The following is a 22,414-nucleotide window of genomic DNA, read 5'->3' as shown; positions in this document are numbered from 1 at the left end:
TTTCTCCTCCTTCAATATGGAATCATTAAAAACTCCACTGAGAACTTTGAGAAAATTTTGCTGTCTTTCCCTATATTTCTTTTTGTTTCCCCCAAACAAAAATGTGCCTTTGTCTGTCTGCATATCTCAGTTAGGAAATTGCTCTCCTTGTGTTCACATATGAGGGATAGGAAAGAGCTGGTCAGCGAATCTGGTCAGTCAGAGACTTTTTAAACTGGCAGATTCCTTGGAGATCACCGATGACCTATTGAGCACCCAGAATGAACCGACCCTTAACCAAGCACAGACACGTTCTCTCACATCTCCTCAAAACATCCCTGTTAAGTGGGCACAATTGTCAACCCTGTTTTGCAAATGGGATAATGGAATCTTGGACACGTTTGGTAATTTGTCTAAAGTCTGTGGAGCAAAGACTTGAACCCAACCAGTGTCATTCCAGAACTTAAGCTCTTAATCTGTAAACAATACCTTTCCCTAGTCTTGTTGGCAGAAAAGAAACCTGTGTGTAGAGAGCTGACCATATTTGCTCAATATCCAATATAAAGAATTGTCTCAGGGCCTCCCAGAAGACCTAGCTTCTAGCTCCAGCTCAACTTACCCTTGCTAGTTGACCTTGACTTAGTAAATTAACCTCCCTGAGCTTGTATCCCCCTATGTAAAATAGGAGAACTGGATTAGAGCCATGTTTTGCAAACTTTCAGACTAAGATCCATAATAAGAAATACGTTTTATTTTGCAACCCAATATACACACGCATACAGCATAATTGAAAAAGTGTTCCATAAAATACCCACTCTTACTACCTGTGAATGCCCTCTGACATTTTCTAGTCTATTCCAATCTATTTTAGTTATTTTTAAAAATAATCATCGTGACCTATTCAACTGGGTCTGTCAAAAAGCTGAACTAGGTGACCCATTTTAGGCTCCTGTAATCACAAAATCCTGTTAGCCTATGTGGATGTTTATCTGGAGCCTCTCTCATCTTAAATACACATTTATTTGAAACAAATGACTATTAGATATTACAGGGGACAACATCTTTTTTTACCTCTGGTATGAGCTAATTGCATCATAGCAATAATTACAATCACTTCCACTTACTGTGTACCTCCCATGTACTAGGGTTTAAAATACAGTATCTCCTGTAGCCTACAGGTTGTAGGTATTATTATCTCTGATTTATAGATGAAGAAACCAAGGATCAGATTAAGAAATTTGCTCAAGGTCCCATGGGTAGTAAGTGGCCGAGCTGAGGTTTGAACCGAGGCCATTCAAATTCCAAAGCCCTTACATGCAACATTTCTTTTAGGGGAGGGTATATAAAGAGATTTAGAAGGAGAAGTAAAGTCTAGGTGCTATTGCAGCTGCACATAATTTCTTCTCTAATGGTTTGTTGTCCCTGGCAGAAGCAACTGTCCTTTGGAGTGTGAAGCCACCACTGTGGCAATGATTAAAGTTACCTGGAGAGCTTTTCTATTCCTCTCCCCCCACCCAGGCCACCTCCAGACCAGTAAAATCAGAATCTCTAGGGGGTGGAACCCAGGCCTCAGTGGTTTTTAAAGCCCTCCAGATAGTTCTAATATGTAGGCAAAGCTGGGACCCATTGCTCTGAAGTCTTGGTTAAACAAATTAAAGAGCTGTAAGGAGCTTTTCCATTTACCTCCTGCAAACAAGATTTAGTAAAATGCTACTTAAAGCTTCTCGACAGCTTTCACAAAGCTGAAGTGTAGGACCTTTGACATTTCTTTGGAGCACAAAAGAAAAATCAGATAAACAACCTTGCATCTGCTCTTCAGCACCTAAAGGCTTCAGAAAATGCTAAACGGTGGATGAAGAGATGTTTAAAGCAACTGTGGTATTCTAGAGTGGCTGTCTCTGTGATACTTCATGACTCAGCTCCCATAATTTTGAAAGCCATTTTTTATATGACTAGAGAAGTCATACAATTCAAAGCTGTTGAATTAGTCAGAAGTGAGCATGACCGGGAGTCATAGGCCAAGTGGACTGGGGACAACGTAGAACGCCAAACCAGACTAAAAGCGCTATAAATGTTATAAGCCATCACATTTCCTTAAAAAGAGCCACAATGGAAGATTTCCCCTTTTTCACATGGATTATGGTAACTCTGGTAAAACCAAGGACCCTCTCCCACTTCATGTTCCCACAGCAATAGGAAAACATCATTTTACTAACCTCTCACTCACCCCAGCTTCACAACTGTGTCTTTGCAGTGTGTGATCTATGTATTCCATTTGGAAATATAACCAATCCACACTCGATTTCACTGTGTTCCATGCAGAAGTCTCCAAAACAGGGTCTGTATCACACTGCTGGGTTTTTCCATGTCTCAAAAGACAGCATTAATAATGTTAAATTATTGCCATAATGTTAAATTAAGAAAATGATGTTAAATATCTGCAATTCTCATACTTCAGAGAATAAAAAATATAATATGACCATAACAAAAAAGATTCGTTCCATCCTGAAAGATAATTATATGTTTCTTTTAGACAACCCCTGGACAAAGGGTAAGTTCTGAAGACTCCTGATTAGTAGATGAAGGTGCCATGCTTCTGTGCTGTCCCTAGTAACGGCCCTCAACGTTTGCTTACAGAATGAAGTGGCCACACTTCTGAAACCCATATCGGAAAAGATTCAGGAAATCCAAACTTTCAGAGAGAGAAACCGGGGGAGTAACATGTTTAATCATCTCTCGGCCGTCAGCGAAAGCATCCCTGCCCTCGGGTGGATAGCTGTGGTGAGTCCACACGGAATGTTGCCCCTTCACCTTGTCACATTTTGGGGGGTATTTAGGGGAACTCCTAGCTACCTTCACACCCCTTCGTCCACAGTCTGATGCACTGAAGGAAGATTCCTTCCAGGCTGAATGCGTCAGCTTTTTCTTACCCTGCTTGAAGTTCAATGCTTTCTGTTCTGAGATGTGGAAAGTGTTTTACCAACCTTTCCAGAGCAAAATTTGCCTCCAGCTTTCAAGTCCTCATCTCCATTGCTTTTCTTCTTCTTTAAGGCATTTTCTTTCTTATCCTATTTTTTTTTCCTTCTATGCTTGGGTGACGGTCCTGTTTTCTCAGTCCCCCAAACCCGGTCCTTATGTCAAGGAGATGAATGACGCTGCCACCTTTTACACTAACAGGGTGTTAAAGGACTACAAACACAGGTACGTACCCTCTGTTACTGACCGAGTTCTCAACTGTTAGACATTTGTTCCTAAAACTCAATATAGTTAATTGCTGATTCCTTTCCAAGGCTCTTTGCCAATGTCCTATAAACTTTAAAGGAAAATCTCATCTTCGCAGGTAAAGCCAAGTGGAAAGTGGAATCAATTATCCATATAATGTGTGTGTTTGAGAAAGTCTGCTTTAGTTTTCTTGTGACGAATAAACTCTCCCACTAGAATGCATGTCACTCCATCGTGTGTTCAAACAATAACAGGAGAGCTTTGTGCTGGGCCATTGCTATATGGTTACAGAACTTTGACATCAATCAAAGTAGAGTTGATGGGTGAGCAGACGGAAGAAAGGAGGAATCAGGAAATGAAGTATAAATCAAGAGCAGAAATGAGACGAGACAATAAACCAGGCCACTGAGAAGGAAACCAGAGACTGAGTTAAGATGAAATACAGTGGGGGTAGACAGTAAGACATCTATAAGCATAGCAGCCAAGCTGGTGCAGTGGCTCTCACCTGTAATCCTAGCACTTTGGAAGCCCGAGGTGGGAGGATTGCTTGAGGCCAGGAGTTCAAGACCAGCCTGAACAACATAGCGAGACCCTGTCCCTACAAAAAGTAAAAAAAATTAGCCAGGCATGCTGGCACATGCCTGTACCCCTAGCTACCAGGAGGCTGAGGCAGGAGGATCACCTGAGCCTGGGATTTTGAGGTTGCAGTGAGCTATGATGACTCCACTGCACTGTAGCCCAGGCGACAGAGCAAGATTCTGTCTCAAAAAAAAAAAAAAAGAAAAGAAAAGAAAAGAAAGAAAGGAAAGCGCGTTTCCACATTTTTGTACACATACAAAGAGAGTCCAGAATTTGCCCCTTGATGTCAGCTATTAAGTAGAAAATGTTCTTTCGATAGCACCAAGAACAATTCAGTTAAGCTCAGTAGATCCCCTGAAGACTATAGGAGAAGCTAGAGGTACAGATTCATTCATTTCACTGCTAGGAGCAGTCAAACCGGTCCCAAGTCACCCCTGAGCTTCTAGGGCTGGTAACCTGACAAAAGCAGAATATTGCACACCGTGCACCACCCATGCATGGGGGGACCCAAGCCTGCAGTGTCTCCTCTGTGTTGTAGTCATTTGCAACTTGCTGCTGCCCACCTGGCAGACGGGCAGTTGAAAGGCAGACTTCCTTGTCTTTAAATAGAAGTACGGTGAGCAGTGGGCTCTTCGTGTCTGTGCAACCCTTACCACTGACTTGACTGCTTATTGGCTCTTTTTCAGTATACGAATAGAGCAAGTCAGTTATTTGGGCTTTATAGAGGTGTGGCGTCTCTGCGTAAAAATCATTAAAACCTGCGTTACCCAACCTTAGCTCCTTCCAGGGTGAGGGAAAACCGAGGATGAGTTTGCAGACTCTGATGTACATTTGGGTTCTGCTCACTTTGTTATCTCTTAAAGACTGATTTCAGGTAAAAAGGCACCATACTGGTATTCCTGACTACAAGTTTTGCTAGAATTTTCTTCAAGTCAAAATAATAACTATAATGGTTAAAAGAAAAATGAATTTTCCTGTACAGAGTTGGACTTCATCCATTATTAAATTTTTTAATAGAATGTATATTGAATGTGCAACATGCTACTTCTATAATGTCTACAGACAAATGTGTGTGTTGGGCGTACATACCCATGTATACCTATATGTGTATTAAATGACCATATGTATAAATATATATATACATTTATATTGAAGTAATTTGCATGCTCTAATATTAATAATAGCTATGGTATATGCTGCTTCTATGTGCATAACACTGTACTAAGACCTTCACAAGACCCCATAGGATAAGGAAACTAACGAGAGAGACCAGTAGAGCTACACTTAGCTTTTTGGGTTTTGACCATGAACATCAGACAAAGTGACAATGAGATTTTTCATAGATTTGATTAATACAGTCAGTAAATCTAAAAATGTAGAACAAAATCACATTCATCTTTTTCCTGTTTGAAGAGTGAATAATTATGACTTCAGTTCCCCATTTCACTTCTCCTAAAAGGCAGGGCTTAATACACTGGGATTCTAACATGCTGGTGGTACTTGGAGCTTTTCAAGGAAAACAAAACAAAGTAAGTCTAGAGACAAGTCATTATTGGCAAGAGCTTTAATAATAGAGATTTCCTTCAGTGATTATCTTCAGGTTAATGGCCCAGGAACATAATTAAATTTTTGTTAGCTCAAATGTCATCATTTTCTCATTTACCACTGCTTCATTCAAAATGGGGCACAAATATTAGAGATGAAAACTACCAAAAGGAAATGCAACTATTTTTGCCTGTCATAAGTTTAATATTTCTAACAATTCTCTCGATCTTGTATATTACTCCTATTATAAAAGGTAAGCATTTTACTAGTTCTTCGTTCAATAACATAGAGATTAAAAAACTGGTTATGCCTTGCCTAGCTTGTATTGTTAATAGTATCAAATTAAGGGAATTTCAGTAAATGTCCCATTAGAAGTAAAGAGCATTACCCTTTCATAAGAAATCAACCTTTTTACAATAACAACTTCTTTTATCAGTCACAATGACTAAAATTCTCCACTTTGGTTACTCTTTTAACCAAATAATTCAACCAAATTATTTTAAAATGAGCCAGATTATTTTTTTTTCTCTCTCTTTGGTGCCATTATCATTCCTGAGAGCATATTGCTTCTCATTTTGCATCAGAGCAGTATGCAAAGAAATGGTCTCCCCTCCATGTTGGCCTCACACGAGGTTCCCCTGTCTGTGGTGTCTCTGTCCCCACCGGGAGCTCAGGGCACTCGGCCAGCTGCCCACCTCCCTGGGGAGAGCCCTGGGCCCCCTTCCCTTCAGGGTTCTATTCCGGGGCTAGAAGGACAATGACTCCAGGCTGATCTGGAGCCCGAGTCACTGGATACGCATGTGCCCCGCCCCCACCACCCCAATCTCTTTTAAATTTTGCTTTAGATCCTAACTCCGCTCTCTTCCCCTCTCTTTCATAACAAAGTGACTTACGCCACGTGGATTGGGTGAGGTCGTACTTGAGCATTTGGAGTGAGCTTCAGGCATACATCAAGGAGCACCACACCACCGGCCTTACTTGGAGCAAAACGGTAAGTGCCAGGCCCTCCTCCACCTGGGTGGCAAAAGGCCATAAAAGTATTTATACCCTGTGGCCTAGTAATCTCAAGCCTGAGAAGTCACCTCAAGGAAAACGTAAGGGAAAATGTCCATGGAGAAACTGTCTATGGAAATGTCATTTGTCACAGTAAAATCTGGAACTGCCTACATGACCTACAGGAAGAGAATGGTTGCCTGTGGTAAGAACTCCACAGCCATTAAAACAGTTTACGAATTAACGTTGAGTGATAAAAGTAAAAAAAAAAAAGTTTATGAGTGCCAAGAAGGCGTGTATGTTAAGAAATAGCGTGAGAAGAGTTGAAGGGAACCGGAAGGCTTGAAAATAGGGGTAATTTTAAGGAGATGGAATTATGAATGAAATGTCTTTTTAAATGTTTTTTATTTCTCTTTTGATGGTCTAAAGTGTATCTGAATAATATTTTTGAATGCCTAGGCAATCCTAGCACTTTGAGTGGTGTCTCAGAGGCCGGATAAAATCCCAGCCCGTGTCTGTTCCCACTTTCACTCCCACGAGGCGTGGATCTGACCGCGGCTGCTTCCTTCAGCTTTCTCCCATCTTCCCACGTCTCCCTGTGTGTCCTGGCAATCCGTGCTGCTTGTGGTCTCCTGAACACACGCAAGGCTTAGGTTGAACCCAGTGAAATTGATGTTGTTTTAAAATTTGCCAAACTCAAGTCGTTTAACCTTTATTGCAAAGTCCTGAACCTATACCATGCTGTAGAACGAGTTCCCCGGGGAGAGCACCCCTGCCTCTTCTTCACGACTCTGCTCAAACATCGCCTCTTTAAGAAACTTCCACTGATGTCCCTCAGCTCCCCATCTGGGTTGGGTGGCTTCTCCTCTATGCCTGCTTTGTATCTTGGGTATACCTCAGTCGTAGCCCTTAGCATATGGAATTGTAATTTTCTGTGTGCTTTTGGGGCTCTCCCACTTGACTGGAAACTCATCTCTGTCTCCAGCTCCTAGCATAGTGCCTGGCACTGAGTAGGTCCTCAGTAAGTGGTTTGAACTAAATCCTGAGTGAGGGGACTCTCAGAGTCTTCCTTGCCCTTCTGGGTCTCTGCACTTGCTTCCCACGGAAACTCCTTTCCGTCAGAAATGAATGTTACCTTTAATGAAGTGTCGTGTTTGTGAACTCTGTTCAAAGGTGGAACTGTCACTGTCCTGACAGCTGTAGCCCATCCAGCACCCAAGCCATCCTCAGTTCTGGCTGTTGATGTCAGTATAGTAGGCTTAAAGCTAAGGCAGAGTTTGGGCTTTTTCAAGGGCGTGTGGGACTTCTCCATCTGTCCCCCAACACTTGTACAAATGTTAACATTGGCCTCTCAAGACTGATGTTTTTTTTATTTTCTACTTTGCCTATTTCTTCCATAGCACTGAAATGCACAGTGCAAGATACAACTAAGTTGATTACTTGTCATCTGCCCATAACTTTATGACTTTTGAGAAGAGAGTTCATACACATGTGAAGGGTTTTAATAATGAAGGGTGTGTATGGATATGGGTGGGTGTTTATGTAGACTAATTGGAATTATTTTTCATCCATTTCCAATGGGACACTTTTTTGTTATACATCAATGTGTCATAGAAGAGAATTGTCACATCTTTGCCATGGAGATAGGTCATCATTAGAGAATAGTGAAATGAAAATCAAGAGTCCTTGGATTTATTATTATTTCATGATAGATAAATATGAGAGGAATGAGAATCCATTTGTGGAAAATAATGTCAATAAATGCTAGCTTATTAGTTCTCTAATGGTGCCCATGGAAACTGAATAGAAAATTACTTTTAAATGGTTTGAAGACCTTCAATGCAATGTACAAAGCTGAGTAATTGTGTTTATGAATAGAAAAGAGAATTGATTATTAATTATAGAAAAAATGTGGGTTTTGTTTATTCTGAAGTGAACACTTATTTCATTATGTTCAGTAGAAATATATGCTTTGTGACAATGACTTTCAAGCTTTTTAAGACAATAGAAAGAAATACATTTTACGCACACATGCACACATACCCCACATCTGTAATACTAAAACAAGTTTCACAAAACAATACTTTCTCTTACTATGCACAATGCATTGTGATATTTTCTTTTTATTTTACATCATTTTTATAAAATTCTGGCTGAGATTCAATAAGTAGATTTTATGACCCACTAACACAACGTCACATCTTACATTTTGAAAAATAAGTTCTAAAACATAAGTGTTGGCCAGGCATGGTGGCTCATAGCCTATAATCCCAGCACTTTGGAAGGCCAAGATGGAAGGATCACTTGAGGCCAGGAGTTCGAGACCAGCTTGGGCAATATAGTGAGACCCCCATCTCTACAAAAAATTTAAAAAATAGCTGGGCATAGTAGCACGTGTCATCCCAGCTACTTGGGAGGGAGGCTGAGGCAAGAGGATCGATTGAGCCCAGGAGTTCAAGGCTGCAGTTTGCTATGATCATGACACTGTACTCCAGCCTGGGTGGCAGAGCAAGACTCCATCTCAAAAAAATAAAAGCGTTATACAAAAACATAAATGATCCATAGAGCACACATTTCCATAATAATAATGATGGCTAAATTATTTATTGAGTACATAATGCTCCATGGGAAAATTCTATTCAGAGTGGTAAAAGGAGAGCACCTCCTTTACTTCTTGAATATAGAAGTGAAATGATAAAGTTTGGGTCAGATATTAAAAATAGGAAATGATTATAAGAAAATGTTGACTCAGAAATAACATCATATCTACAAAATCTTTTGACAAGCTTTAAGACATGTGCACAGAAACATATTTCCTGATATTTTTGTTCTCTTCATCTACAGCTTGAGGGGAAAGCTGTTAAAAAGTATATTATTAATATAAAAATTATATTTTTGAATTTAAAAATTAAATTTCTCTTTTAAGTTATTAAAAACTATTTTAAAAGATTCCAGAGCATAATCCATAGCATCAGTCAGACTAATTTCTCCTCCCTTACTGTGGTCCATCGACATACTAGCAAAACGAATGATAAACAGTTATAGCCAGAATCGGGCATTTTTGCAAAGAAGAGGAAAAGGGATATTAGAATTATCTGATCAAATGGCCTCTGAAAAGAAAAAATAAACAAGATCTTTTTATTTATTTGCCCACGGATCACAACTATGTAAAAGCTATGTATTTATAAAATGATAAGGATCAAGGCAGAATGCAGGAAGATGTGGTGTTGCTGTTCATGGATACCACAGTATTCAGAGGTTTTAAAAAAAAAAAAATTCCACCTAAATGGACACAGTGGATTACAATACTCCTACCTGCACCACGAAAAATTATGGCAACTTAACATCTCAAGTATTGTGAGTAATTGTAGTTCTCTTCCATTTTCAAATCAGATTTTGAGATTTGCACTCTGTGGGGTTTTTAGTGACCAACAGCATGCTGCTTGAGACCCTGAGTTTCCACGGATGCATGGCTTTAAGAAATAATCATTCTCCCGAGTTAACAGCTGGAGCTGAATTTCTCTGTGCCCACCTCCTAACCTTTGCCTGCAGACTGCAGCTGTGCCAGGCAACTGCTGTCCCATTCAGTTGTCCCTGCGAAATGTAAAACTTTGAGGCCAGTGCTTTTTTCAGGACAGTAATTGGAAGAGAGTATGAGTGTGTGTGTGTGTGTGTGTGTGTGTCTGTGTGTGTGTGTGTGTGTGTGTGAGGTGCGCAAGTGTGCTGGGTGGGGTGGGGTGCATTTGGGGAGCAGAAGCAGCTGGGGAGTAATCTATCTGGAATTTCTAGTTACGTTTACTGTGGCAAATGCAATCTTGTCATTCCTATGAGCTTTTCTTCAACATGGAGGCAGTTGAGAACTAGAAGGACTCTACACCAGAAATTACTTGGAGTTTTCAATTAGTTTCATTCCTGGGAACTCTTTTTCATATTAATTTATGCTTTTCCCTCAGTGCTAAGTTTCAGATGCATTTTGTTGAATAAACTGACTTTTTGGCACAAGCCTAGTAGCAACACTGTTATGTATCATCCCTTGCAATTGGTCAGATCTGTAATATTTGTTGGCTGTTCCTTCAAATCAGAGAATACTGTGATCTAGACTTTACACTTACAATTACTGAAATAATTGATTATTTTTCCAATAAATTGTCCAGATCAACATGCAAACTATTATTCTGTTCTGTGTGGATCTGGCCGGCAAAAGGTCATGAAAGGAATTCCATGAATAGAATAAATATGATTATTTCATTAACTTCATGGTGTTAAACTTGTTGACAGATTTCTGTCCTTTCATGTATTTCTGAATTACTTTAGCTTTGGGAACAGATAGGGTATAAGTATTTTGTATACTAGAATAAAACGACACATGGATGAATGTATATAATGTCTTATGTAATGGTGATATAGTTCTTAATAATGGGAGTTTTAAAAGTATGTCCTATACACTAATTGTCATCCATTCTGACCTCCCGTGCACCTTCAGGAAAGTACAAGTAGTTGGGGGTGGTTAAAATTATAGACAAGGTGGAATTTCATTTTTCCCAAAGCAAGACACTTTGGGATCACTTCTGTTCCTCCAGGTAGATAATTCTTTTCCTCATGTTTCTCAATGTAAAGGCCAAATGTCTGTTATTAATAACAAAGGAAAGTTTAACAGTTTACTTTTGATCAAATTAAAACTCAGCCAGAGGGTATCCTGACTTATTATAAATAATGTAGACTTTGTAGCACGTCATTAAATATGTATGTATTGTAAGTTTTCAAGTCTTCTGGCCTCTCTGGCTTCCTCTTGCTATTTACAAGAGAAAACTGTTCTTAACCTTTTATATCTAAATCTTCACTTAGAACTTGTACCAAACCCACACCTTGGGTTTACTAATCAAAGTGAATGGGCAAAAGCCTCAGATGGTGCGTTGGGTGACACAATCACAAAGCTCACGGATCTCCTCTGTGGATCTTTCCCTAGAGCAGTGCACTCACCAGAGTACCTGACCTTAGCTGCCTTCTGTTTAGCTAATTGCACTTAAGTTTCTAGTTCCCTTTAGGGGCTTTGGGTAGCCAATGACTTCCATTCTCCGGAAGAAATCCACCTCGCTGCTCAGCAGGGGTTAGAAGTGCCACAACTAACAAAGGAACCCCAAATGCACAGGTAATAAAGATGGGTTGGAAATGGTTGTGAGTTCAGCCCGGAAGAGACCACATAATTAAATCAACATTGCTTAAGCGTCTACTATGCACTGAATTCTGGGCAGGGTGCTGAGGATACAAAGATGGATATAGGACAATGTGGTCACAATTCCTGTCCACTGAAACTCACCTTCTAACTAATGAATATATAAACAATGTGCCATGATGGAACACTGGGAACAGCATGCTAGAGACCAGCACAAAAAATAGGAATCTTGCATAGACCAAGAAAACAAGGAGAGGACGGCCCATCCTGTAGTGCAGTGTGATTCTGGGGCCAATGGCAACCTGGGCACTTGCCAGAAATGCAGAATCTCAGGTCCCAGCAGTCCTGAATCAGAACTTACATTTTAACAAGATTACTCAGGCGATTTATATGCACATTAAAGTTTGAAAAGCACTGCTCTACTTTATTTAAGTTGGACCAAAGGAGTTATTATAGAGAGATCATTCATTTTTACTGGTTCATTTATTTAGAAATTCACTTAATAACCATTTATTGGCTACCTACTATGTACCAAGCACATATCAGGCATGATATTTAAGCTAAAGTTTCTGCCATCAAGCAGCAGGGTTTTTACTATGATACATAAATAAGTAACAGCAATACAAAGCCATACTGGAAAATAAGCCTTGCAAATTAGACTCCTGGGCAGGCAGGCAGAGCCACAAAGGGGCTAACATTCGATTTGGGTCTTGAAGGATGTGCAGGAGTTCCCTAGGAAGACAGTTAAGGGAAGGGTAAATTTTAGCAGAGAATTCAGTATGTGCACAAAGGACATGAGCAAAGTACTGAAAGAAGGAAAGACTGGTGGTTTTGCAGAGCTTGAATGTGGCAAGAGGTGAGGCCAGGAAGGCAGGTCGGGCCCAGATGGTAGAGTCCTCATGCGTCATGCTAAGAAGATGGGGCCATATGTGTTGTGTGGGGTTGTTTCCTTCACTATAGGTTTTTAAGCAAAAAGTTACACACTATGAATAATGATTTAGAAATTGTGTAAGATCGATGGAAAAGGGAAGAGATTAGAGGCCCTGATACATGTTGGGAGACTTTAGTAGATGGTTAGGGGTGGAGGTAATTAGGATGGGACCTAGTGTGTGACAATGGCAATGCAAAGAGAGAGATGGAGTGGCCTCCGTATTGGAGGACAAGGAGAGAGAGAGACAGACATCAAATCTTAACACAAAGTCTCCAGTGTGGAAGTTTGGGAGGATCATGGTAACATCACTAAAAATAGCTAAATCCCAAGGAGGAGGGAGAAAAATCTTCACGGGGGGTTTGACTGTGCTGTGTTTGAGGTGGGAGATGGAGCCGGCAGAGGTTCAGGGCTGGGGTTCGCTGAAGGCGTAGACCCAGGGGGGACATGCTGGGAGTCGCGTGCCTAGAGATGACAGTTTAATAGATGAGATGGTAGAAAAAAGACAGTAAGGGCAAGGATAAAACCTTGGGGGACACCATTGAGAGATGGGGGTGAATTACATCAAGGAGATAAAGAAGAGAGAGGAGAAGAAGGAGAAGAATTGGGGGTCTCACAGCTGTAAGAAAGACAGGTTGGCCACTGATACCAACCCTGGTAACCTAGGGCGAATAAGAATTAGAAAAATCACCCATGATCACCATGTTTCTAGTGACCTTCAGAGAGCAGTTTCTGGAGGGTTAGAGGTAGATGCAGCTTTATAGCATTAAGGAGTGAGAAGTTTTCTTGTAATGATCTCTTCATTATTTATGGACCCGTTTGTCTAATTATTACTTATGGCTTCGATTTCTACGTTTTGAATTTGGTGGATTATTTGTGGATTTTATTTTAATCTGTACTGTACCTTTGGTAGAGTTAAGTTTAGGTTGAAGACAAATACCTATAATTTCATACACAATGGGTAAGAGTTAGTGTACTAAGCTCTAAGTAGATGTTTTATATTTAGAACTGTTTCTGTTATTTCATAAATACCTTTGAGTTTTAGTGTTAGTTGATAAGCATGTATAAATATTTTTAGAGCATTTAAATCTCCGTAAACCAAAACGGTAGTAGCTTTTAAAAGTGCCTACTTTAATGATCAAGCCTATTTTATTTCCTAGAACTTTTTCATAACCAAGAACTCAAACTCTTTAAACCTGAGGGCTAACACATTCCTTATTTATTTAAACCACCACCCTGGGGAGATGTGTTCATTTAAAATTCCTTGATTTGTAGTGTTGAAGGCAGTGGTGTGGCTGAGGGTGTCCTGTTGCCCATTTCGCCCTCCAACCCTTCTCTGGGACATCAGGAGATTGTGGTTTAGGGGGCCCGGTAGAGGGGCTCCCCAGGGCAGAGCTGGAGCTACTCGGGTAGGAGGAGACACCCCGGGGCTCTTGTTCGTGGCTGAGATACCACACCTCTGGGTGCAGCCTTCACTCCTGAGACTGGGCCTCCCTGCTGGCACTGCCACAGCTGAGTGACTTGCCCCCTCTCTCTGGCCCAGCCTTTTGAGGGGCAAATCATCCTTCTTTCAAAGCCAGTTTTATTTTTTTCAAATGGCCAAAATCCATTGAGACCTTCTTTGGAGAGAGATCGATTCAAATAATACCCTTTTCAGTTCCAAAGGAGCAGAGTATAAAGGCATGAGTGGTTCTTTGGTGTGTATGTTTCTGTAAGTGAATCTGAAGGCAATCCTAAAAGACAGTTTGAGGAGTGGTAGTTTCGTTAAACTTCTAGCATCGGAAGGTCGTGCTTTGAAAGACGATACTACTATGGATCTGCTGAGTTCCTCTGTGAGTGTTAGCAATTCCACTCATGTCCTAGAATCTTCCTAGAATCCTCTTCCTCTTGCTTCCTTGTGTCAAATCCTATCCATCCTTCAAGTTCAAGTTCTATGTAAACAGTCTTTGCTCAAGAAGCTTCTCTGATCTGTTTATCACCATGCCTACCCCATGCTGGAGGTTAGCCTTTTCCTCCCAGAAGCTTCACAGCGCTTCTGAAAATCTCTGCTACTTTTATGATGCTTAGCACTTTCTCAGCATCTACCGTGTTTCAGGCGCTGCGCCACACTTCTGGTGACATTAAGATGAATGACAAGTGGCTCATCACAGCTTGGGCTCGGAGATGATCAAACCTGAATTCACAGGCAAATGATGACGCTATAGTGTGAAGAGTCATGATGAGTGTCCTAATGGATTCTTGTAATAGAGAAACAGGGAATTTCCTCCTAGGAGAGTTCCGGAAAAGCTACAAAAGAAGAGAGAGACACATTTGAGTTGAGGTTTGAAGGCTATGTAAGAGTTTTCCAGATAGTAAATTGAGCAAGGACCCAAAGACCAAGAGCCAAGTGCCTGTCACATCTGAGAACACTGAAGTGTCTTCTCTCTCCTCCTCAGCTGTGAGCTCATCGAAAGCAGGGTCTGTTTCTAACACAGCCTGGAATCTGCAGTGGTGACTGGTACGGGGCCTTGGAAACAGGCGGTGTTCATACGTATCTGCTAATTTGAACGTGTTGACTGGCAATCACATTTCTTTACGATGAAATTTCCAAAGTGTTATTTCATTAACTACAGATCATGTCCATTGTTCAAGAGTCATGTAAAGAAATATGTCTTAACTTCTTCTGTCCAATGATGCGAATGGGAATGGACAATGCATTTTATTACGGGAATGACCACTGGTCACCAGTGCCTCCTCTGCTCTTGTCTCTTGTCACCAACTGCTGCCTCTCATTCTCAGTTGGTATAAACTCAGCTAATATGAGATTAGGTAAAAAAAAAAAAAAAAAAAAAAGAAAACGCTTTTTTTAAGAAGGGAGAAGTGGAGAAGGGGTAGATTATCTTCTAAAGGTAAAACAAACTCTTCGTAAAATAGAATACACAGACAAGCCCTGGCCACAGTTTTGTAGTCTAGGCTGTAACCTTGATACAAACTAAGCTAATCACAGCCGCTTCCCTAGGTCTAAGCACCATGTAGCCCTTCCCATGAATTTTGGAACTGAATTTGAGAGAATCCTTACTCTGTTTTGGTGTGCCTCAGCTAGAAAGCTCAGGAGATGTTGATGCTTCTGGGGTTTTGGGGTTTTTTTGTGTTTTGTTTTTTTTTTTTTAGAGATGGGGTCTCACTCTGCCACCCAGGCAGGAATACAGTGGCACAGTCATAGCTCACTGCAGCCTCGAACTCCTGAGCTCAAGCTAGCCTCCTGCCTCAGCCTCCTCAGTAGCTGGGACTAGAGGCATGCATCACCATACCTGGCTAATTTTTTTATCTTTTGTAGAGACAGAGTCTCATTATGTTGCCCAGGCTGGTCTTGAACTCCTGGCCTCAAGCAATGCTTTTTTTCTTTAATCAAAAATATTTTTCCGGCCGGGCGCGGTGACTCACGCCTGTAATCCTAGCACTCTGGGAGGCCGAGGTGGGCGGATCGTTTGAGCTCAGGAGTTCGAGACCAGCCTGAGCAAGAGCGAGACCCCATCTCTACTAAAAAAATAGAAAGAAATTATATGGACAGCTAAAAATATATATAGAAAAAATTAGCCGGGCATGGTGGCGCATGCCTGTAGTCCCAGCTACTCGGGAGGCTGAGACAGGAGGATCGCTTGAGCCCAGGAGTTTGAGGTTGCTGTGAGCTAGGCTGACGCCACGGCACTCACTCTAGCCTGGGCAACAGAGTGAGACTCTGTCACAAAAAAAAAAAAAAAATATTTATTCCCAAATAATTTTCCAAAATACATATACAATATAGAGCCAAATGTAAGTAATCTTCCTAATGGCTATTATTTGCCTTCAGCCCCACCTCTACTGTTTACTAAGTATGGATAATTTGAGAAAGTACAATGATTCTTTATGACCCTAAAAATCTGAAAGAAAAACAAAAACTTGAATTCATTGGTAATTCAGACTTAGGCTCTTCTGGCCAAATGGAGTGGTTGTCCAGCTAATTCAAGCCACATGTCCTTCTAGGTCTTTATATAACTGTCTGCTCTCTAGAGTTTGTCTCTTTGATGGGTATACTCTGCTATCTTTAACCCTGGAAAGTTTTCCCACGGAAAATTTAATTTTATCTTTCCTTTTTTTTTTAAGGAGAAATTGTATTTTCAAGTTGCCCGTGCTGGCAGACAGGAAGAAAAGACAATCTGGAAATTCCAGATTTGGTCCAGATATCAGCAGCAAAGCCAAACTAATAATTAAGGCTACATACCAGGAAAATTTATGCAGAATATCTGGATCACTTGAGCACATTAGATTGTGGTCAGTATATTCTTCTGGACTCTGCTCTGAGTACTTGGTCTTCCTTTATCAAAAATTGGGCATGTAGGACAGAAATCACCACCTGTGTGTTTTGAGGGGCCACATCTGAATATACAGATGGTTCCCAACCTACATTGATGGTTCCACTACTCACACAACCATTCCATTTATCACTTTCAATAGAGTATTCCATAAATTACATGAGATACTCAACACTTTAATATAAAATAGGCTTTGTGTTAGGTGGTTTTGCCTATGGTTTTATGGAAGTCTTCTGGCACATTTAAGGTAGGCCAGGCTAAGCTATGATGTTCAGTAGGTTAGGTGTAATTAAATACATTTTGGGGGAACATCTATATAATTTATACACAATTTGTACCTCAGTATAAATTAAGAGAACAACAGGCATAAAAACACTAAGTTACTGGTTTACATGTGCTAATATAGACTATGTATGTTACTCCCAGGCTGTTTTCGGGTCTAAAGCTGTTATTACATCTCCAAAGCAACTTTGTTTCTTGTTCTGTCTTTTGTTCATCTGCTGCCAAAGCTCAGATCTTTCCAGGTCATCAACAGAATGACATACAGGGTCCACAGGAGGGTGGGAGGAGTGAGGAAGAGTTCAGAAATCATTGACACAACCATGAGATGTGGGTTTTTAATGGCCTTTCTCAAGTATTTCTGTCTTGAGGATGAGGGTGTTGGGAGCTTTGTCTCTGAAGAAAACTGATCAAAATGGCCCCACGTTTCCTTTGTACTTGTGGGATCATCTTTTTATTTTGACTCATATAAGTACCAGTACTTTTATGGGAACATGAAATTTCTAGTACTGTTTTATTCTCATAGATGGAATAGGAAATATTCCACAAATTCACTTTTTAAAAATTATTAATAAACGCATGCTTAAGGCCGGGCGCAGTGGCTCACGCCTGTAATCCTAGCACTCTGGGAGGCGATGCGGGTGGATCATTTGAGCTCAGGAGTTTGAGACCAGCCTGAGCAAGAGCGAGACCCCGTCTCTACTAAAAATAGAAAGAAATTATATGGACATCTAAAAATATATATAGAAAAAATTAGCCAGGCATGGTGGCGCATGCCTGTAGTCCCAGGTACTCGGGAGGCTGAGGCAGGAGGATCGCTTGAGCCCAGGAGTTTGAGGTTGCTGTGAGCTAGGCTGACGCCACGGCACTCACTCTAGCCTGGGCAACAGAGTGAGACTCTGTCTCAAAAAAAAAAAAAAACACATGCTTAAAACATTACGTGAACTTCATGGTGGTACGATTAACAATTCTGTTTTCTTAGAAAGGCCCCCAAGGGACTTTGTTTTCACTGGAAGAAGAAGTCTCAAAATTCTAAGAAGTGATAAAAACAAGAGAATAGAGATAAAAGTAATAAATTCATTTTGGCTTATACTTAACCTTGTACATGGTGGCCATCTGTTAGTTTATGTGCAAACTTTTTTCTTGATTATTACAGTCTTCTAATGAAAGTATGATATAAATATGAATGTAAAAATTGCAAGGTCTTGTAGAAATTGAAAGATTTGGAAATCTGTATCAATTTCACTAAGTTGTTGATCAAAGTACATCTTGCAGAAAATAGAAAGAAATTAGTTTTGACATCAACTCTAAATCATGACTCTGTGAAATATTTGTTTGCTGCTAGGAAGACCGTCTGATTTATGTGTATAAAAGGTTAGTCTAATTCTGAAAGTGGTAGTTCTTTCTTTTAATCACTCCCTCCTATTATGATAGATTTATCACTCTCATATTTTATGTGCCACATTGTACAAGCCCATTTGAGATTCTTTATCTTTGGAAAAATTAATAAACAGCATTTTATAAAATGTCAAGCTGTAAAGCATTGTTAGCCTCTATATTTGTGGCATGAAGATGTAAGTGTACTTGTGATTTAAGTGGATTTGTGTTATTTAAATTGCTTTTAAAGTATATAGTGGGGCACATGTAAGTTATCACTGCTACCTAGAGATCATTACTGGTAAGGCGGGTGATTCATGGGTCAGGGTGGTTCAGAGATGGACAGTGTGACTGAGAAACAGAAAGGAGCTGTAAGTGTGTGTCCGTGAAGAACAACTGCGGGGAAGGTTAGTGAAGGAAGGGTGGGAAAGAGGTAAAATCCAAGAACAGCCCCACTGCATGTCAGCCACCTCATTTTGTGGCTTGCTCTACAATCTTCACAAATACTTAAAGACAGGTGGCTCAAAATATTACTACTATAAGCTAGTTTTAGAGAAGAAACATCTTAGCAAAAGCTATGTTCTGAGCAACATAATCCACCTGTTCGAAGAGATGTCATGTGATATTTTGGCTTTCTTGGTCTCTGCTTTTTAAAAATTGGTAAAAGCACTAATAGGTTTCCTGCTGTGTTCTTGGAGTTGGAGATCGATGTTACCTCCATACATTTCTCCCATGCTTAAACCAGCTCAGTGGCTCCTCTTAGGATAAAGATACCGCAAATCACCCAGGCCTGAACCACAGCAGCCTCTGGCCGCGGACCCCTCTCTCCCAAGGGCAGCTGCTCACTCCCTCCTTCCTGCCCCAGCGTCCCCTGTTCCTGTGATGTATAACGCTTACCAGGTCACATCTGCAGTTACTTATTTGTGCGTGTGCCACCCCCACTAGATTATGAGCTTCTTAAAAAACAGGACTTAGGCCTATTTCCTCATCCTGAACCACATTCCCAGCAAGGTAGCACTCAGTAAATGTTTATTGAGTGGACAGATACATTTTTATTTTATTTTATTTATTTATTTATTTATTTTTTTTGAGACAGAGTCTCACTTTATTGCCTGGGCTAGAGTGAGTGCCGTGGCGTCAGCCTAGCTCACAGCAACCTCAAACTCCTGGGCTTAAGCGATCCTCCTGTCTCAGCCTCCCGAGTAGCTGGGACTACAGGCATGCGCCACCATGCCCGGCTAATTTTTTCTATATATATTTTAGTTGGCCAGATAAGTTCTTTCTATTTTTAGTAGAGACGGGGTCTCGCTCTTGCTCAGGCTGGTCTAGAACTCCTGACCTTGAGCGATCCACCCACCTCGGCCTCCCAGAGAACTAGGATTACAGGCGTGAGCCACCACGCCCAGCCTTGATTCATTTTCAATCTATCTATTAGGCATTAGATTCTATTTAGACCAAATCGTCTGCCACACTTACTGTTGGGTTTGAAAACTCTTTGAATTTAAAATGTGAAAGTTGAAAATTTCCAAACAATTGAATTATCTGGGACAGAATTACAGAAAATTTTAAATGCTAAACTTTTCATTGTAGCTATTTTTTTTAACTTAAGCAGATATGTTTCACTGTTTGCTTAATTTTCTCACAAACATATAAAACCTCTTTCTAAAAGTACCCTAATTAGTCCTACTTTCTATAAACTCAGAAATAATAGAGCAATTTTTATAGATTATTAGATCCAAATTTAGACTCTATTTGAATTAACTGGATAATTAAGGCAGTGGTGTTTGTGGTAGGGAGCAGAAGATAAAAGTAGGGTGTTAATTGCCACGAGGAAGGCAATGTGGAGAACTGGAAGTAATTTCCCATTCATAATAAAATCTAAATTCTAGAGTAATAAAATGACTAGTAATTATCTCAAGAAGTAACATCTAATGAAAATGAATTTTGCCTGAGTGTGGTGATTCATGCCTATAATCCCAGCACTTTGGGAGGCCAAGGCAGGAGGATTGCTTGAGGCCAGAAGTTTGAGACCAGCCTGAGCAACAAAGCATATGGTCCACTCATATTCAAAAATAACATGAAGTTTTTACTTATCCATGGTTTCATAAAAATTGCTCTAAAAAAAATTGAAAAATAATCACAAGCCAAAAACATGCGTTTGAAAGAATGAGGATGTACCTTCGAGACAAAAAAAAGAAAGAAGTGTCAAAGAAAAGTGTCAGAGATATCAACTGTCAGACTTAGTACTTAAGGAAATTAGTAGACATTTCATACTTGAAACGAAATCGGACATTTCATACTTAATAACCTAATTTTTATGAAACCATGGATAAGTCAAAAAATTCGTGTTATTTTTTAATATGAGTTCCATCGTGGAGCCAATGCAGGGCAGGCAGCTCGAAATATCAATGAAGTGTTGGGAAGGATGTGGGTAATGAACACACAGTACATCAGTGGTTTAAGAAGTTCCATTCTAGTGATTTTAATCTTGAAGATGACCCATGTGGGTGACCTGAGACCAAGGTGTATAATGATGAGCTAAAAGCTATAGTGGAAATGAATCCATCTCAACCCACATGTGAATTAACAGCAAGGTTTCATGTTAGTATTTGAACAATATTGGACCATTTGGAACAAATGGGCAAGGTAAAGAAGCTGGATAGATGGGTTCCACGTGAATTAAACGAGCTTCAGAAGAGAAATCATCTCGAAGCTTGCCTTACTTTGCTGTCACAACATAAAGGTGAACCATTTCTATACCGTATTGTTATGTGTGATGAAAAATGGATTCTTTTTGACAATTGCAAGCATTCGGCACAACGGTTGGATAAAGATGAAGTGCGGAAACACAGTTCAAAACTGAATATTCATCAAAAAAAGCTAATGGTGTGTGTTTGGTGCTCCAGTGCTGGTATTACCCACTACAGCTTCATGAAACCTGGTCTATCGATGACAGTGGCTGTCTGCTGCAACCAATTGAATGAAATGATGAGGATGCTTGCAATTAAGCAGCTGAGACTGGTCAGTAGAGACAGGCCAATCCTCTTGCAAGACCACATGTCACATAAAACAATGCTGCTCAAACTACAGAGGCTGGTCTTGGAAACTCTCTGTCATCCACTGTATTTACCAGATGTTGCACCAACTGACTACCACTTCTTCCAGGCATTGGACCTCTTCTTGCAAAGAAAAATATTCAGTTCTCAACAAGCCATGGAAAACACCTTTCACAGTTTCATCTCCAGGTTTCTTTGATGCTGGCATAAACAAGCTACCTTTAAGATGACAAAACTGTGTCCATAGTTTGGGCATACTTTGATTAATTGTACTGCTTCTTATTTGAGATACAATAAACTACAGTTTTGATTTGAAATGGGACATTTCATATTTAATGCCCTAATGTATCTAATATATGCAACCAAAAATTACAAAAAATTACTTTTCACATGCTGCATACAATGGTTTCATTATTTTATAGTTGCAGTTCGTATACTTAAAAACAGAAGAGGCAGCTGTTCCCAGGGCAGTTGAAATTAACTTAGAGAAAGGGATTTGCAGTACAGTAACTTTTTTAAAGTCTTTGTGCCAAGAAAAAAAAGTATGTAATTCAAACATCTGCTCTCAAAATTAATCTTAATAGACCTTAAAAGCAGCATTTTTAGGTTTTATGCTGTATTCTTGCCACATGAGTGAACTTTTGCACCCTGACGATGGCCAGTTAAAATCATAAATGTGCTGCTTTCCTTTTATTTAAGTTGTAAGCCATTGTTACAATGACTTTAATAAAATGTATTTTTCAGTCGTTTCCAGTCTAGAGCTCTAGATACTTAAGAGACTCATTACATCAACATAACAAAGTGTGTTTGTTTGTTTGTTTTAATGCTCTGGATGTGCTAAGAGAAAGTGGAGCGTTTTTTTTAATTATTTTTTATTTCAGCATATTATGGGGGTACAAATGTTCAGGTTACATATATTGCCTTTGCTCCACCCAAGTCAGAGCTTTAAGCA

At 40.1% G+C, this 22,414-nt stretch overlaps 1 protein-coding gene across 3 annotated transcripts in view; it reads left to right on the top strand.

Annotated features, from left to right (window-relative positions):
• Nucleotides 1-22,414, top strand: part of CAP2 (cyclase associated actin cytoskeleton regulatory protein 2) — a 133,408-nt gene that overhangs the window by 86,701 nt on the left and 24,293 nt on the right. For 2 of the 3 annotated variants that reach the window (XM_069493750.1, XM_069493748.1), the window contains 3 exons: nucleotides 2,617-2,760; nucleotides 3,095-3,180; nucleotides 6,211-6,316. The exons of the other annotated variant lie outside the window; for it this stretch is intronic. In XM_069493750.1, coding sequence (XP_069349851.1) covers nucleotides 2,617-2,760; nucleotides 3,095-3,180; nucleotides 6,211-6,316 — 336 coding nt within the window. The remainder of the gene's footprint in view (nucleotides 1-2,616; nucleotides 2,761-3,094; nucleotides 3,181-6,210; nucleotides 6,317-22,414) is intronic. 3 annotated transcript variants of the gene reach the window in all.

This window comes from Eulemur rufifrons, chromosome 18, assembly GCF_041146395.1.
Source record: "Eulemur rufifrons isolate Redbay chromosome 18, OSU_ERuf_1, whole genome shotgun sequence".
Classification (NCBI taxonomy): Eukaryota; Metazoa; Chordata; class Mammalia; order Primates; family Lemuridae; genus Eulemur; species Eulemur rufifrons.
Note: the sequence above shows the minus strand (reverse complement) of the source record. Positions and strands in the feature narration are given on the sequence as shown.